Here is an 18,450-nt window from a genome sequence, read left to right on the forward strand (position 1 = left end):
AATCTAATTCCCTGACCAGGGATCAAATCCCATGGGCAGAGGAGACTGATGGGCTACAGTCCATGAGGTCACAAAGTCAGGCACCACCGAGTGACTTTAAAAATAACACTGAAGTATGTGTAATATGATTTAAGAAGTAAATGAAGATTGAAAAATGAAAGAGCAAGTGGACTATCAAGAATGAACAGTATGTAAGAATGAGCAGGTAGATTTCTCTCCCCATTCTTTCTAGTTTCTCTTTCTGAGACTCCAATTAAATATATATTTAATCAATTTAATTTTTATAAATTTATTAAAATTAATATATTAGACACAGATGAAGAGGCAATTAATGAATTCAGAGACAGATGAAGAAATTACCAAAATACAACACAGGGAGACAAAAAGAAAATGAGTTTAGGAAACAGGAAAGAATGTGAGAGACTGTGTTAAATATATATTTAATTGGAGTCTCAGAAAGAGAAACTAGAAAGCATGGGGAGACCCAGCACTAAAGAAATGAGAGATGAGAGGAGAAAGAGAGGAATCAAAATCAGGAAACAAACAGAAAACAAATAATAAAGTGTTAAAGTCGGCTTCCCTGATAGCTCAGTTGGTTAAGAATCCACCTGCAATGCAGGAGATCCCAGTTCGATTCCTGGGTTGGAAAGATCCACTGGAGAAGGGATAGGCTACCCACTCCAGTATTCCTGGGCTTCCCTTGTGGCTCCACTGGTAAAGAATCTGCCTGCAATGCAGGAGACCTGCGTTCGATCCTTGGGTTGGGGAGATCCCCAGGAGAAGGGAAAGGCTGGCTACCCACTCCAGTATTCTGGCCTAGAGAATTCCATGGGGTCACAAAGAGTCAGACACAACTGAGCGACTTTCACTTCACAAACTTAATCAACTTACCAATATTTACATTAAAGTAAATGGCCTAAATACACTAATTAAAAGGCAGGGGTTGTAACACTATTAAGAGAATGAAAAGACAAGCTAGAGATTGGAAGAAAATATTTACAAATCACATAGTCAACAAAGGTCTTGTATCCAGAACCTATAAAAATTTCTCAAAACTGAACAGTAATAAACCATATCAAATTTTAAAATGAGCAAAAATTTTAAAAACAACACAAGAACACACACAAAAGAAAAAAAAAAAACTGAGCAAAGGAATTTGGGCATTTAAACAAACAAAAGATAAGAACTGCCAATAAACACATGAAAAGTGGTGAACATAATTATATATTAGAGACATTCAAATTAAAATATCAGTGAGATACTCCATAATTATTAGAATAGCTAAAATAAAAATATTAACCATGCCAATTGCTGGAGAGGTTGTGCAGCTACTGCAACTTTCATATATGGGTTCTGAGAATGCAGAAATGGCACAGCCATGGAAAATGGTCTGGCAGTTTTTTTGAATGTTATGCATATACTTAGCCATATGGCCCAGGAACCCAATGCCTAGAGAAATAACAACTTTTATGGTCACAAAGTTCATGTATGAATGTTTATAGCAGCTCTATTCATAATTGCCAAACCTATAAACAAACAAAATGTTCTTCAGTGAGTGAGTGAATAAAAAAACTGGTAAAGCCAAACAATAGAACATTTAGTATTCATTGATAAGAAGAAATGAGCTATTAAGCTATGAAAAGACATGGAGGAACCTTAAATGCATGTTAATAAGTGAAAGAAGCCAGTTTGAAAGAGCTCCATCCTATATGATTCCAAGTACATGACATTCTGAAAAAGGCAAAATTATGAAGATAGTGGGAAGTTCAGTAGTTGGCAGGAGTTTCAGGAGACTATGGGAGAAAACTCAGAATTTTTAGAGCAGTGAAAAGATTCTCTATACGCTATATGTGGTGAAGACTCTCTATACCATAATGATGGATACATGTCTTTATACATTTGTCTAAACCCATAGACTGAAAACACTAAGCTTCATCACATGTAAACTATGCACTTTGATATGCACTCAACGTAGGTTCTTCAAATGTAACACAATGCTACTGGGGGAAACTATGCGTGTGCTGGAGCAAGGGGTTCTGGGGGACTATCTGTGCTTTCCACTCAGTTTTGCTGTGAATCCAAAACTGCTCTAAAAAAATAAAATCTTAATAAAAATTTTCTTTTTAAAAAGGGATGAAGTACTAATACATGCTATCAGATGGGGATCCCCTGGTGGCTCAGTGGTAAAGAATCCGCCTGCCAGTGAAGGAGACTCAGGTTTGATCCTTGGGTTGGGAAGATCCCCTGGAGAAGGAAATGGCAACCCACTCCAGTTTTCTTTCTTGCCTGGGAAATACTACGGACAGAGGAGCCTGGTGGGTTACAGTCCATGGGGTCACAAAAGAGTTGGACATGACGTAGAGACTAAACAACAACAACATAATACAGATGAACCCTGCAAATATTATACTAAGTGAAAGAAATTGATACAAAAAAAAAAAAATCACATATTGTATGAGTCCATTTACATTACATTGTATAAAAACAAAACTATAGTGAAGGAGAACAGGTTGCCAGGAATAAGAGCTAGGAAGAGGGTCACTGTAAAGAGATAGGAGAAGGAAGATTTTGGGGTAGTGAAACATTTTGTATCCTGACTGTGGGGTGGTTATACAAATCTTTATGTGTTAAAATTAATAATTGCACACCAAGTAAATTTCCTCATATAATAATTTAAAAAATAGTTTGTACATAATTAATAAAATCCAGGATTTGTACTTGCCAAAGGGGGAGACAATGAGAGTTCCCTGGGGGTCCAGTGTTTAGGATTCCATGTTTCCAGTGCAAGGGGCATGTGTTTGATCCCTGGTGGGGCCAAAACAAACAAAAACAAAGGTGGACAACAGGACACAAGAGTGAGTGGTAGATAGTGTAGGGAGGGGTGTGGGGTAAAAGATGCGTTGTTCTTTCTGTACCATTTTCATCAGCAGTTATTCAACCTTTTGGGGGCACAAGGTTGTCTTACACTCAAATTACACTTAAAAATAACATTTTGCAGCAGAATACCTTTAGAGCAAAATAAAGGCTAAATTCAAGAGTGCTTTAAAACACATGGAAATAGCACATGTATAAATTGAATCAGTTATAGAAAAATTGCTATGTTTACCTGAAAAAAAAAGTTGAAATATTTCTTATATATAGTGTTTTGGGGTGAAAATGCCAATTTGAAAAAATGATTCTAAAAATTGGTAACTTTTTAAAATCCATTATGAAAAAAAAGGATAACACCTGAACAATAAATGATTTAAGCCTCTATTTTGAAAATACTGGGCTTCCCTGATAGCTCAGTTGGTAAAGAATCCACCTGCAATGCAGGAAACCCTGGTTCGATTCCTGGGTTGGCAAGATCCGCTGGAGAAGGGATAGGCTACCCACTCCAGTATTCTTGGGCTTCCCTTGTGGCTCAGCTGGTAAAGAATCTGCCTGCAATGTTTGAGACCTGGGTTCAACCCCTGGGTTGGTAAGACACCCTTGGGAAGGGAAAGGCAACCCACTCCAGTATTCTGGCCTGGAGATTCCATGAACTGTATAGTCCATGGGTTTGCAGAGTCAGACATGACTCAGCGACTTTCACTTTCACTTTTGAAAATACTGAATCATATATAAAAAGATAAAGACTGTGCCATAATGAAACAGTGAATTTTGGTCATGATTATTAGGTGGAAGCTTGATGGAAACTTTATAAAGGATAAATGAGGCTGATAACAACTGAATCAACAATCTTAACATCACTAAAAGTGGGACAGCAAGATGGTGTCTTCCCAAGTGATGAAAAACAGCACCACTAATGAGAAGGACCATGAGTCTAATCAAGTCTCTAGATCTAACCAGTGCTATGTACCAAGTAAGGGAGGTAGAGGCAGAGTCAGTCTAATCTAGAAGCCCCAGCCCTCTATGCTAAATGACGAACATTTCAGGTTACTGCATCAAATAAAGGGCATTTTAAAAAGAGAACTTAACCAAATGTGGGCCCTGTTTAGATCCTGATTCAATCAAATCAACTGTAATAAAATTTTACTTCTGAGACAACTGGGGAAGTTTGAAAATGCAAAGGATATTAGTTAATATTCAGGAATTATTGTTAATTTTGTTAGATATGACAATGGTATTGTGATTATATTTATAAAAATTTATGGTAGGAATGCTTTTGTGTTGATGAAATGATGATCTCCCTTAGAAATGGCCATTGGAGTGGGTAGGAATAAGAATTGGGGTAAAGATTAAGATTAAATTAAGACATCATTTTACTTTGTATGGGTGAAGATTTCTACAGTAAGATTTTTTTAAACCAACCCTTAGGAAAGCATGGAAAAATTTTAAAGCAGAAGTTAATATATTACAATGTAGAACTCCAGTAAAACCATTAAGTCTGAAAACTGGTTAAGAGACAACAAATAAAAAATCTGAAATAATTTTCTAGAAATACAAAATTAACAAAATGAGTCAGAGTAAAACATCTAAAAAAGATGTTGGCTCTGATGCCTGCATTTAATCTCTGGGCTTCTGTTAACATTATTTTGGCATTATTCCAGCACTGTGCTGAGGAAATACTTATTTTGCACTTTGTATGAGTTCGTGGATTCCACAGCTCTGTTGGGTTTTGAGACAATTCTTATTTTTATATTTTTGAGAAATTTAAATTTTTAAACATATATTTCAATGTAGTTTGAAATGTAGAAGAGAGTGTTCATCTTTTTTAGAAAACCTTTTTATCTGTGCTGGGTCTCTGATGCTGCGGCGAGATGGGCTACTCTCCAGCTGTGGTGTGTGGGCTTTTCATGTGGTGGCTTGTCTTGTGGAGCACGGGCTCTAGGGCACTCAGGTTTCGGTAGTTGCAGCTCTGGGGCTCCAGCACACAGGCTCAACAGTTGTGGCACACACACTTGGTTGCTCTGTGGCATGTGGGATCTTCCCAGATCAGGGATGGAACCTGTGCACTGGCAGGCAGATTCTTTACCACTGAGTCACCAGGGAAGCATTGTCCATCTTTATCATGTGCTTTGAACTGCGAGTCTATTCTCTGTGATGCAGCATAGCTGCAGTATAAATATATGATTTAGAGGTGTTTTTTTTTTAAAAAAGGAAAAACCTGTCCTAAGAGGAAATACTGCCCATATTCAGTTCTTAACACTTCTAAAGACTAAGCACTTTTATAGCATTTACTTTTCACAGAACACCTCTGGTGAGGAAACAGAACAAATTCTTTGCCAGAAAGGCAGCAGTGCTCCGTGACTCACTTGCTCAGGTTCACAGTGACGGAGGGAGATTCCCAGTTGAGTAACCCTTGTCCTCAGGGGCCCAAATGAAAGGGAAGTCCCAGCTACCTGGAAGATTTACTCAGCTTTCTCATCTCCTCAGCGTCCCAGAAATCTTTGGCCTAATCCTAACTGGAAATTGCTTATACCTTCAATAACAGAACCAACCCACCAACCTACTTACTACTCATCAGCCTCATTTGGTCCCTCTCAAGAACAGCCCTGTGAAGCAGCATATCAGGGATCATTATCTCCTTTACACAATGGAAACAGAGGTGAAGTGCCAAGGTTTAAAAAACCCCAGAGAAGAAGAGCAAAGAGGCTTTGAATACTAAGCATATTCCACTGGGCAATTTGAAACCCTGCCCCATCCCCCATTGGGAGTCCAAACACATATAAATAAATAAATGTACAGCAGTCAGGATTCATCAATCTCGACCCCCTCACCCCCAAATGGACCCTTATAAACCTAGCCTTTGATCTAGTCTGCAACTATTCTCTCATTAACCCATGGCCAGTCTCCTCTAGACTGCAAATTATTAAAGCTCCTTGGGACAACAAGGCTTGAAAACACAAAAGAAAGCCAATACCAGGTATGCTATAAACATTTCATTTTATTTAAGAAAGTAGCTTCAGAAAAAGAGGAAAATAATCTAGATCATTTATATATATATATATATATATACTTTTTAATAAAAACCTTTACATAATCTTCATGCATAAAGACCCAGGCGTGGCCATGTTGCCCGTGATAGCCCACACACCAGCAGTCTCCGGTGGTTTACCTGGGGCTCCCCATAGCTGGCTACAGTCTAGCGAAGGCCCTCTGCCTGTCTCTGAAGTTCAGCTTCTTGCTTGCCTCAGAGAGGGCTTTACCTTCTGGGACTGTAGATGGAGGATGGGAAACGCTTTGGGCTAGAATGGGAGGGACAGGGAGGGCTACCCGATCTACCATGTTTCATTGAAACTCTTCAGGCAAAACCAGGCAGGAGGCCTTGCCAGATGACTGAAAACCAGGCACCATAATGAGTTCTGGGAGTTTCCCAGAGACATGGAGTCTGAGACCAAGGGCTCCTGCACAGCGAAGTTGTGGTGTTCGCGGAACACTCAAGGCAGGAAGAACAATCAAGCCTTGAAGCCCCACAGCTCCCTAGCAGGCACTCACTTCTACCTTAAATGAGTCAGAAAGACCCTGTTCTGCTTCCTCAGTTCAACCCTCTCCTGATTCCGAAAGTCATGCAAATCATCAACCTACTCCAGAGACAGATTCTCTTCCTTCTGTGGATAGTTCACTTGTTAAGGAAGGTCCTAGGTCAACACATTTGTCCCAGCACCTGCCCCACTCCTTCTAAAGAGTCTGAGGATAAAAGGGCAGGAGTAGGAGCAGGGTAGCAGGCTGGCATTGAGAGTCACAAGATTCAGAATGGCTGAGAGAGGAAAAGCATTCCCTGGTTCTTTGGGGAATACTGCCAAAGGTGCTTTTTGACCATTTCTAAAAAGGAAAAAAAAAAAAAGAATGGCTCTTGAGGATGGTAAAAAGAGACTTGGCTCCGTTTTTGGGGGTTCCAAAAGCCCTTATGCTACGTTTAGTATTAAGAAAGCCCTGAACAACTGGAGGTTGCTGCTTGGGCAGCAGGAAGGGAGGGGAGATTCCATAGCCAAGCCAGAGAACGGCAAACAGGGCAATCAACTCGATGCAGGAGCCCTCTGTGTGGTGAGTGTGAACAAGCATGTGAGTGTGGTGGGAGGAGCCCAGGGCTCACTGGCTCCCGACAGTCAGTTCCCGCAGGTAGGACTGTGTGAGGCTGCGCAGCTCCTCCAAGGCATAGTCCTCAGGCATGGGGAGTCGGCCAATGTGGGGAGCCAACAGGCGCAGAGGGACTCGCTGAGGGTCTGGCGTTGAGTCGGAGGTTGCATCAGGGGCATGCTGAAGGCTCAGTACCACCCGCAGCAGGTTGGCTACACGTTTGGCCATGTCTGGAGAAAAGAACAGAGTGAGCACCAAATGAAGGGGTGAGGCAGGAGTATAATAATCACAAAGACAGGCAGTGAGCATGAAGGAAGGGAGAGAAGGTGAGAGGCTGACCTGACTGAGCCAGGCGGTCCTTGGCATTGTAACACTGGATTTGCTCTATCCTGTTGCACAGTGAGGTCACTTTGGTGTGCAACTGCTCGAGTTCATAACCTGAGCAATCCACCTACAAAGAAGCAGGGAAACCAATTAGGCCAAGAGGAACTCCCATCACTCCAATCCTATTCATAGACTGGCTATGCAAACCTCTGAAACAACAGTGAGGTGAGGGAGGGGAAAATCCAAGAAGCTGGCTGGCAATGTCATGTTCCCACCATCTAGCCTAGTTGCTGAAGACAAGACAGGATCTTAGCAATACACAACAGAAAAGCAATATAGTGTATAGGGCCTAGGACTCGGCAAGTTGTGAAATCACCATTCATGAACCATGTAATTAGCAAGCTTCAACACAGCACCAAAAATCTATATAAATCTGGGTCAGAGACATGGTATTGACTTAAGAGCACAACAGTGAGAGGTGGAGCCCAAACTAGCACTTAATTTAGGTCTTCTGACTCCAATTAAGAATTAGCACTTGATCATTAATGTAGATATCAACGGAACTGTGACTTTGTTATCAACAGAAATCACTTCCTTTCCTATCACATTACAGTTATTGTTTAATTGCTAAGTCATGTCTGACTTCTCTGACCCCATGGACTGTAGCCCACCAGGCTCCTCTATCCATGGGATTTCCCAGGCAAGAATACTGGAGTGGATTGCCATTTCCTCCTCTAGGGGATATTCCCAACCCAGGGATCAAACCCACATCTCCTGCATTGGCAGGCATACCATGGGCTTCCCTGGTATTACAGCTTTAAGTATTTCAAAATTACAGTGCTAGAGTTTCTTATTTAGGATGTTAATAAAGCACTTATTACATAGCACAAGTTTTTAATATTTTGATAATTATATCTTAATATAATTGCTTTCTTTTGTAATCCTATATATTTATATCTTACGCATTTAAAAACATTAGAGATCCATTCATAGGGGTCACCAAATGCCCCCATAACACTTTCAATTTAAAACACGCCAAATATTATGTGAAAAAATTATCTACACTAAATCTCTGATCTTTACTGGATCTCTCAACCCAAAGCTTCTCACTTAAAACTAGTGGAAAAGGGGAGGACAAGGGGAAGGGACTGACTAAGGACAAGTCTTAGGCATGTCCACTACACACTATTTGGCAATAAGCCACAAAAAAATGTTTCAAGTTTTGACAGAGTTGTCATAATAGCTACATCAAATCTGCTTCATCAAAATACCCCTCCTGCACTGACAGTGAGCTTTTCGAGTTCTTGCTCAAGCCTCTATGGCTTTATGGGCTAGGGAGAAAGAGAACCAGGCCATGGTTTAAGGAGCTCAGGTACCTGCTGTATATGACGGAGCATTTCAATGACCCGAATGTAGTCCAGGTAAACAAGCCCGGATGTTTCCCAGTCCTGGATTAGACCACTGCGCTCCAGAGGTGCCAGGTCTTCCAAGAACCCCTTCAGGTAGTCATAGTTCTCATTAATAATGGCATCTGAAGAAACAAAATATTGACCAAAAGTGTACAGAGGAAGGAGATAGCAGAATTCCAAGACAGGATAAAAAAGGAAAATTATGTTGGGTCAGACTTGAGAATTACAGTAGATATTTCAAAATTCTCTTAAAGAAACTGTAAAGAATTTCTAGCTCAGTTTCCCAAATAGCTACCTCTGGTGTTGCTGATTGAAACTCCCTAAACAATGAGCTTAACGCAGTTAGTGTACATCAAGAATATTCCTGGCAGATAGGGATATAACAGATACTGCTGTTGACTTCTGCCCCTCACCCTCACTAAGCATCTTTTGCACAGGGAGCTTTTACAAAGTGTGATCTGATTCAAGTCTGCCATGCTCTGTATTGATCACTGTCCCTGGCTTGACTTATCATGAGCTCAGAGGTTTGAAGAATTGGGGGTGATTCCAGGAGACATAGGCCCTCGTCTGAAGCACTCACCAGAAGCTAAGTGCCGGATGACGAGTTTATGGCACCTGTTCCAGTGTCCTGCTTTAAATAAATAGAGGGCCTCCAGGTGCTTGTCGGATTCCATGTGTGCTCGCACTGCTTTGGCCTCATGAATCCATTCAGCGGGCACACAAAGCTTCTCGATCAGGAAGGTCTCCTTAGCCCAAGATTCAGGGGTCTCCAATAGCTGGCAGTGCCGGGTAAGCAGCTCTCGAACAGCCTTCTCCCGCGTGCTATAGGAGGAAAGGTCAGCTGGGATAAGTCTCATCCTTACTGATGGAGAAGGCTGCCTCAGGAGGCTCAAAGTGGCCCCTGGGGCAGTCTCCTAAACTGCAGATCCTGACCGAAAGAGGATCATCTCAAGCTTCACTTAAGAGGACATACCAGCATTAATTTTTAAAATGAAACAGAACAGAAGCACATTGTATTTTCATGGTCAAAACAGTTTGAGGATGAATACTCTTGGGAAGCTTGCCCACTGCCCCCAAAAGGCTTTGTCCTCGCTGGCTCATTTCTCTTTTCTAACTATATTGGAATACAGTTGATGTTGTACAATGTTTGCTATACAACGGTGTAGAGCAAAATGCTTCAATTACACATGCATATATGTTTGTTCTTTTTTAATTTTTCTCATATAGGCTATCACAGAATAGTGAGCAGAGTTCACTGTACTATACAGCAGTTCCTTGTTGCTTATCCATCTTATATACAGTAGAGTGTGTGTGTGTGTGTGTGTGTGTGTGTGTGCATCCATCTTATATACAGTAGTGTGTGTGTGTGTGTGTGTGTGTGTGTGTGTGTGCGCGCGCGCGTGCGCATCCCAGCCGGCTCATTTCTTTGTTTCCAGTAAAAGGAGATGAAGGATGAGATAGGGGAATTCTGGACCCACCGAGCAGTCAGTCCTCTGCAGTTCATTCCCAACCTCCTCTCTGCGCTTTCTCCTACATGGTCAGTGTAAGTAAACAAAGTTGATTTTTTAATTTCAGATCAAAGCTCTTCTCATCTTAGATTCTTTTGTCTATGCCTAGGCTTTTTAAGAACTCCCAGTCTCAGGACAACTGCCTCCTTTCTCCCTCCTCTTTAGGAAACAGGATCTGCTTTCCCACAGCCAGTCACCAATCATCCCATCAGCCAGCCTTTTACCATGTGAAGTTCTCCAAGAGTGTATTTAAATAAACTCAGAGGGAAATTCTGGGATCATTTTGCCTCCTGGTAAGAAGGAAGAGGAAAGAGAAATTCCTTAAAGGGAGGTTGTGCGGGATGCTTTATATTTTCACTCTTTTAATTTCATAGTCACCTTTGAACAGAGATTAGCAATATTATGATTTTACAGATTAAAAAATTGAGGCCTAGAGACTATCTTGACTCTAAGTTAAAAATGAGTAAGCTTTACCCTAAGGTCAAAGTGAGTACATGGTGGAGCCAGAATTTATAAAGGTCTGACTACAAAACAACTTCTTTCCATGCCCTACGGCATGACAGATAGTATAGTACAAATGATTAAGAGCACAGACCCTGGGTATCTTGAGTTGAAAGCCTCACTCTGCTATTTACTAGCTATGTGATCTTGAACAAAAGTTATCTAATCTCTCTATGCCTTGAGTTGCTCATCTATAAACAGACAATAACAATGTCTATCTTATAGGTTCATTATCACCATTAAACAAGTTAATATATTTAAAGTACTTACAACATAATATAAAGATATATAAAAGCACTATATAAATTATATAACGAAGCATTGTGTTAAGTGTTTTTGTTCTTAGTAATATGCCATGCCACTACCAATAACAAAAAACCTCTGGCTTTGTACAGTTCCCAGCAGGGAGTAAAGGTGTTTCTCTGGTTTTCATTCAAGACAGAAAATCAAAACATTATGCACCTGGGCAAGATTGTTTGGTAAATAGGTAAACATAACACTATCAAACTTGAGAAATGGATGGCAAGGGAAGGGAGAAAGCCAGTGGACAGAGACAAAGAAGGGGTACTCCTTGCCAACCTTTAAGGATCCACTGAAGCAACACAGCCAGCATTATTTCTGCATAATTCTAAACATACCACATTCAAGGACTTTGTGCTTAAGTTAATGGGATTTTTCCACCCAGGTATAGTCTTCCTTTCCACTTATTTCCCATACCAATTTAATAGGTGTTTAGACTGATTCCTTTGTTGCCCTGTAGGGCTAGAGGCACCCAGTGCATCTGATGGCTTCTCACTCACCTTGAGTTGTCAATGTGCAGGAGGACAAAGATGGCCCACTCCCAAAGGCCCTCACTCTCCAGTTGGCCAGCATAACTGGCCTGCAGCACACCCTCACACTGCTCTGACAGATGGGTGTAGTTAAGAGCCCGTAGCACCTCCCACAAGTGCCAGCTTAGGCGATAGTCCAAAGGATCTGCAGTTATGCTTCGAGGCTCCAGCAGCTGGTTGAGGTCATAATGTCTGCAAAGGAGAATGTGCTGAGTTACCAAACCCAGTCAGCAGACCACCTGCACTGGATAGGTTAACTCTTGCAGCCACAGCTTAGAAAACAATAAAGGCAAGTACCCTAGAGCAGAAGCATCATAAGCCTTACAGTCTTCCTCCTCTAGGTTTAGCCAGATTACAGATCCTACCAAAAACCAAGGAACTTCCCTTCTCAGGCTCTTATAACAAGTCTGCTGGCATTTCTTTGGTCTATTTTTACCTTCCTGGTACAGAAGTCTTCACAACTTTCACCCTTTCATTATTATAGTGTCTTTTCCTTAACCATTAAAAAAAAATTAAGTTTCCTTAGTATCTTTCACATTGTTCTACTGTCTGAAGTTGCTGAAGTGCTACTTCACCTGTTTATCTGAACACCTGACTAGTCTTAATGATGGTTATTTCCTCCTTTTGCTTACAGTTGTTACTATTCTTTTTACAGAAATCCAAGTACCCAAGGTTTGAAAGTCTCCCTAAGGGTTTTGATTTTTCTTCTGCAGGGGGCCCAGGGATCTCAATGATTCTGGACCAGTTTGTGTGTGATGTCCTTAACTTCCAAATCCCAGACCGTAAGAATAGTAAGACCCACATCCACAAGCTTTAAAGATTTGGGCTTGGTTTACCAACCAAAGTGTTTCCGTTTTACCTATGATCCCAGACATTTTACAAGTACCTACACCTCACCAAGTAATGAGTAGTTTTTCTTGCCCAGTACTGTCAAACTGAACTTTGTGTGACAATGGAAATGTTCTATAATCTGCTTTGACCAATAAGATAGGCACTAGCCATGTGTGGCTATTAAACATTTTGAAACATGGCTAGCGCAAATGCGTAATTAAACTAAGAAGGCTTTACTATCTCAGTCTGGCTTTGGTTTCTGTTTCTGACACCTTGAGATATATGCTTTCCTTCCTCTTTTTTCTTTTTTGACAGTGGCACCTTGAGATATATGCTTTTCTTCCTCTTTTTTCTTTTTTGACAGTAAAAGAGGTGACATACAATAACTGTACATGTTTAGAAGGTACAATTTTTACAAGTTCAAACACATATATACACCTGTGAAACTACAACCAAGAAGCTTACCCATCACCTCCTAAAGGTTCCAGAAACCCCTCTGTGATTCCTCTCTCCTGCCTATCCCTACACCTACTCTTTCCAGGCAACAACTGATTCCTCTATTATTACAGATTAGTTTGCATTTTACAGTTTTATATAAATTGAAATCAAACAGTAGGTATATTTTGGGGAAGTAATTTTTTTTTTGTCTCATCTCTTCAAAACTAAGTAAAAGTACTTTATAATTCACCAGGCTGTTGTACATTATCAACAGTTACTGGTGATATAGTATTCCACTGTAGATGTACCACAATTTCGGCTTATCAATCACCTATTGATGGAAATTTGGGCTGTTTCCTGTTTTGAACCTTTACAAATAAAACTGCTACCAACACATACATAGACATACATTTTCACTGCTCTCATGTAAGGCAAATACGTAGGCGTACAATGACTGAATCATATGTATGTAGGTGTATGTTTAACTTTTTTTAGCTGCCAAACTCTTTCCCCAAGGGCCAGTATTATTTACATTTTTCCCCAGCATTGTTGAGAATTTCAATTGCTCCACATCCATGATGAAATTTGGTAAAGGTCTTTCGTTTTTAAATTGGATTGTTCTCTTATTATTGAGTTCAAAGAATTCTTTACATGTTCTGGATAAAAGTTCTTTATCAGATATATGAATTGCAAATATATTCTCCCAATCTGTAGCTTGTCTTTTCAATCTCATATAGACATTAAAAAAGAATAAGGACAAGTTACAAATAACTTTATGTCAATAAATCTGGTGACTCTGGTGAAACAGAAAAATTCCTTTGGAAAAACAAATGAACAAAACTGACTCAAGAAAAAAACTATTAACAACATAAAAAAGAACTATTAGATACCCCCATTAAAGTGTGGGGGGGCACAAAAGATTTCAACAGACAGGAAGATACGTAGATTGTAAATAAACACATGAAAAACAGCTTGCCATCATTAGATATTAGGGAAATGCAAATTAAAACACAATTTTAGTTATGTGTATTTTACCACAATAAGAGACTATTATCCTAGAATTAGTATAGTTAATTTAAAAGAAAGTATTTAAAGAACTGAAGTGAGATGTGAGCTACTACTTCTGAATGGAGAAAACTGCTCAGTCTGATGTAAGGTAAAAAGACAGCTCTGAGATAGTTTAGATATAATAACATGTTAATATATTGATTTCTTATTAAGCACACAAAAATTAGATACCACTATATGCCCAAAGTCAATGGTAACAAATTTTGAGGAGGATTTGGAGCAATTATAGATCTTGATGGGACTTTTAGATACAAGTGGTCACAGCAGCTTTATTTTTAATATCCTAAGACAAAGAAATTGTTCACTAACAAATGAATAAAAATTAAATTTCTGATATACATATTAACATGAATAAATCTCAAAACCACCATGTTGGGTTAAAAAAAAAGCAGGCACAAAAGATAACATACAGAATTATATAAAATTCTGTAATAGCAAAAGTAATCTACAATAATGAAAAGTTAGTAGTTGTCTGGGGTGTAGACTGACTGCAAAGGGACATGAGGGAACTTTTGGAGGGTAATGTAAATGCTATCCAGATAGTGACAGCAGTTACATTACATTAAAAAATATCAAACCACACACTTTATTATCTGAAGTTGATTAAAGTAATTTTGTTTTAAAATTTTTATTAAAATATAATTAATTTAAAATGTAAATTTTTAGATGTCTAGTTCTAGTTCCCATGTTCTTTGAACTCCATTATGGTTTTATTTTGTGATTAATATAATCTTATGACAATTTGACCACATATAAAAGGGAAAGAACTCCCTAACGTTCATGGAGCCCTCAAGTGATTGTAACACATGACTGATTTACCTGTCACTGTAGAGTTTTAGAAGGTGAAAGCAGACATCTTGAAGAGGTCTCTGTGAGTCTTGCTCCTCCTCTACCACATATCCAGAGCCCTCCAGGTATGAGGGAAGTGGACAGCGGGCGTATCTGTCACCCTCAGAGGTATTCTGAAGTTAAGAATTTGATAAAACAATACATCAGCTGCAAGTGTGTTTCACTAGATATTATGTCTCAGTCACTCAGATGTGTATTAAGAATGGTGTGATATCTGCTAAAGGATTGTTTCAAGGATTTTAAACTTCAATACACTCAGTTTTTTTTAGTGTTCTTTTTTCCCTGACAAATAATTCTGGCAAATGATATCAAAGACAATAAAAATTAACAGTAAGAAAAGAACCAAATAATGGCATTAAAAACATTAAGAATACTTTAACCTCCAAATAGACAAGGAATATGAAATATTAATGATATTTAGAGGCAAATTTCAGACGTGCTAATTTGGGACTTTACTAAACATAAGGTCAGGCTGTAGTTCAGGGAATTCCCGAAGGAATAAAACAGCATTAGGAATGAAGAAAAACCCTCTGATGCTGGTGCAGGAAAAACAGCAGTAAGAAAATAAAAATTATGGCTTCCCTGATGGTCCAGTGGTTAAGAATCTGTCTTACAAGGCAGAAGACACTGGTTCGATCCTTGGTCCAGGAAGATCCCACATGGCAAGAGGCAGCTGAGCCTGTGTGTCACAACTACTGAAGCTCACATGCCCTAGAGCCTGTGTTCCACAAGAGAAGTCACCGGAATGAGAAGCCCTGCAACTAAGGAGGAGCCTCCACTCACCCAACTAGAGAAAGCCTGAGTGAAGTAACAAAGATCCAGCATAGCAAAAAATAATAAAATCACTTAAAAAAAAAATAGTAAATTGTGGTTGTATTAAGCAAAACAGAAGCAGATATTTGAAGAAATTTCCCATCAGATTTCCTGTGTCCATTACAATTTTACAGTAATTTCAAAAAAGTAGTTAGGGTTTTTTTCCCCCTCTGGAGTACTTTTCTAGTAAAACCAGAACTCCTACCAGGACTCGTGCTTGGTTTTACTGGATACATGTACCTGAAATGCTTCTTCATACATGCTGAGCGCCTTGGAAATGGAAGCTGTTGGTGGAAGCAAATACCAAAGATGGACAGCCAGGGAGCGTTTCCAATCCAACTGGGAGCACACATTGATTTGCTTCTGCTCTGAGAGCTGCCATACCTGCAGGAGGCAAAATCACCACCACAGCTCTACATTATATGTTACCTTGTTACTGCCCAGGCCTCCATGCTGCTCACTTATTCAAGTTGCATTTTAAATGATTTAAATAGCAGTGTTAATGGCCCAGATATAAACTACACAGTTCCCTGGTGGCAGGTGACTGGGTGGACTAAATAGGGGGCATTTAGACAATAAGTGCGCTGAGAAGTGATGAGAACCACGCACTGCCCACAGTGGCCAACTTTTTAAGATGTGAATAAATTCCGATCAGTGACTGTGTTTTTGGAAACTGATGGCAAGCAAAATAGGTAGGCAGCAAGAAAACTGGCTTAAAGTCATTATGATACATCATACATAAAATGAAAGAGAAGTGGCTATTAAAAAAAGAGAGGCCAAACAACATGAAAAAGTGTCCAAATTCAGTAAGTTTCCAAGAAAAGTTGCAGAACTATGTATAATTCTACTTAAATATATACAAGTATAAATATGCATGCATATATGTCAGAATATACTTAAAATATGTCTAGAAAGACAGATAACGAATTATGTTGTTTATCACTATGATAGGGGATATGACAAATTTTAACATTTTAATTTCTATACAACCAGTATTTTCTTCCCCCACAGTGTACATACTGTACCATTCTAATTTGAAAATATTTCTGCTCAAAGTTAAATATAAGTTGCTTCGTTATAGGTAACAATGTACAACTTAAAAGATAGCTCTTTGCGTTAACTTCAAGCAATCCTGAGTCTATGAGAAAATATATATGAGTTCACAAGAAAAGAGGAAAATACCGGTTTTCCAGCCAAAAGGGCAAAGATGCGTAGTCTCTCCTCCTGGATGAAGCAGTCAGCCTGGAGTTGATGCCAATCCACCAGCTGCATAGTAAGCAGCTCACGGACTGATTGGCTGCCAACCAACTGGGATAAAAGAAGAGCAAGACGATGATCACCTACAAGAGAAACAGAAGTTCTTTGGTGATGCTAAGAATTTATAGATGTGGAAAAATACTTAGGGGCTTTATCTTATTTCTTCTGACCCCCAGAAACACCTCTGACTGCTTTTGGCAGCAGTGCTGAAAGACTGAGTAGAAAATTTTTGACTAGGGTAGAAAATCTTCAATGTCACTTAACCTAATTAAATACAGACTGTATAGTACACAGAGAATTAGACCATAAATTAAGAGAATAATTCTTTGTTTCAGCCCTAACTGACCTCCTTAAAGTCAATGCTCCTTTTCCTTGTCCTTTTGTTTTTGGATATGGGTCAGTGCTTACATGACTAAAGTACTGTCCTGCCCAGAAACTAAGGCTCTCATCATAAAGGGTTTCCTAGAGATACCTGGAGGAAAGAAATCATGCATCAGGAACACATCTGGAAATGTATTAATAGGCCAAGCCGGATTACCTGTATACAAGTAACCAAAACATGACTGGACTATGATTCACATAGTAAATGCTGCGGCCCATTTGACCATGAGCTGCTAGTATTCTAAATGAATCACAATAAAGGAAAAAAGGTTATTTCTGTGTATCTACTGGACAAGTTCTGAGAAGAAACTGGTATATCATATCTTGACTCAATCATTAAGGTCATCTCTTTTGGCTTTGATCAACCAATTTAGCTTCTGCCAATCCCTGACTTTTCACATAGACTTTCCTTAATGACAAGAACATATACTTGAACAAATGGAAGGAGTCTAGAAAACTTCAAGTTGATTTTAGTGTATGGTATGATGTAAGGATCTAAATTCATCTTTTGCAAGTGAACACTCAACTATTCCAGCATCATTTGTTGAAAAGATTATCCTTTTCACATTTAAACTATCTTGGCACTTTTGTCAAAAATCAACTGACTGTAGACACAAGTTTTATATTTGGATTCTCATTTATGTTCCACTGATGTAAATGTACATCCTTATGCTGATTCCACATTGCTGAGACTGCTGTCCGCAATCTTAGGGTGAAATCATCCCATCTTTTCAACATTAAGTATGATGTTAGATGCAGTTTTTTTGGTAGATTTGCTTTGATATCAGAACAATAATTAATGTTGCCATAGGTGAGGTGAAAAGTGCTCCCTCCTATTTTCTGGAACAACTGTAGAATACTGGTATTCTTTCTTCTTGCAGCAATGTATGGCTTGAAGGGTCTTGTTCCCTGATCAGGGACTGAACCTGGGCCCTCGGCAGTGAGAGCCTGGAGTCCTAACCACTGGACCGCCAGGGAATTCCTTTGTATCATTTCTTCTTTTAAAAGCTTAAGTGTATTCACCAGGGAAGACATCTGGGCCTGAGCTTTTCTAAGTGAAGATCGCAAATTACTAATTCAATTTCTTACAGATCTATTTAGATTTTCTACTTTTTCTTGAGTTTTGATAATTATACCTTCCTAGGAATTTTCAATTTCATCCAAGTTGCTGCATCTGTTGACACAGAATTTCTCATAGTATTTTCTTTTCTGTAGTAGCGAGGGTCACCCTTTCATTCC

The 18,450-nt window shown here is 39.4% G+C and overlaps 1 protein-coding gene across 3 annotated transcripts in view; it reads right to left on the reverse strand.

Annotated features, from left to right (window-relative positions):
• Nucleotides 1–5,859: 5,859 nt before the first annotated feature.
• The window catches only part of NUP98 (nucleoporin 98 and 96 precursor), an 87,035-nt gene continuing 74,444 nt past the window's right edge, over nucleotides 5,860–18,450 (reverse strand). For all 3 annotated transcript variants that reach the window (XM_065945635.1, XM_065945637.1, XM_065945636.1), the window contains exons 26-33: nucleotides 16,756–16,913; nucleotides 15,814–15,957; nucleotides 14,731–14,873; nucleotides 11,545–11,766; nucleotides 9,316–9,557; nucleotides 8,703–8,857; nucleotides 7,342–7,453; nucleotides 5,860–7,232 (exon numbers count right to left, since the gene is read on the reverse strand). In XM_065945635.1, the coding sequence (XP_065801707.1) occupies nucleotides 7,015–7,232; nucleotides 7,342–7,453; nucleotides 8,703–8,857; nucleotides 9,316–9,557; nucleotides 11,545–11,766; nucleotides 14,731–14,873; nucleotides 15,814–15,957; nucleotides 16,756–16,913 (1,394 nt within the window). In that variant the 3' untranslated portion in view covers nucleotides 5,860–7,014. The remainder of the gene's footprint in view (nucleotides 7,233–7,341; nucleotides 7,454–8,702; nucleotides 8,858–9,315; nucleotides 9,558–11,544; nucleotides 11,767–14,730; nucleotides 14,874–15,813; nucleotides 15,958–16,755; nucleotides 16,914–18,450) is intronic.

Source organism: Muntiacus reevesi, chromosome 9 (genome assembly GCF_963930625.1).
Source record: "Muntiacus reevesi chromosome 9, mMunRee1.1, whole genome shotgun sequence".
Lineage (NCBI taxonomy): Eukaryota > Metazoa > Chordata > Mammalia > Artiodactyla > Cervidae > Muntiacus > Muntiacus reevesi.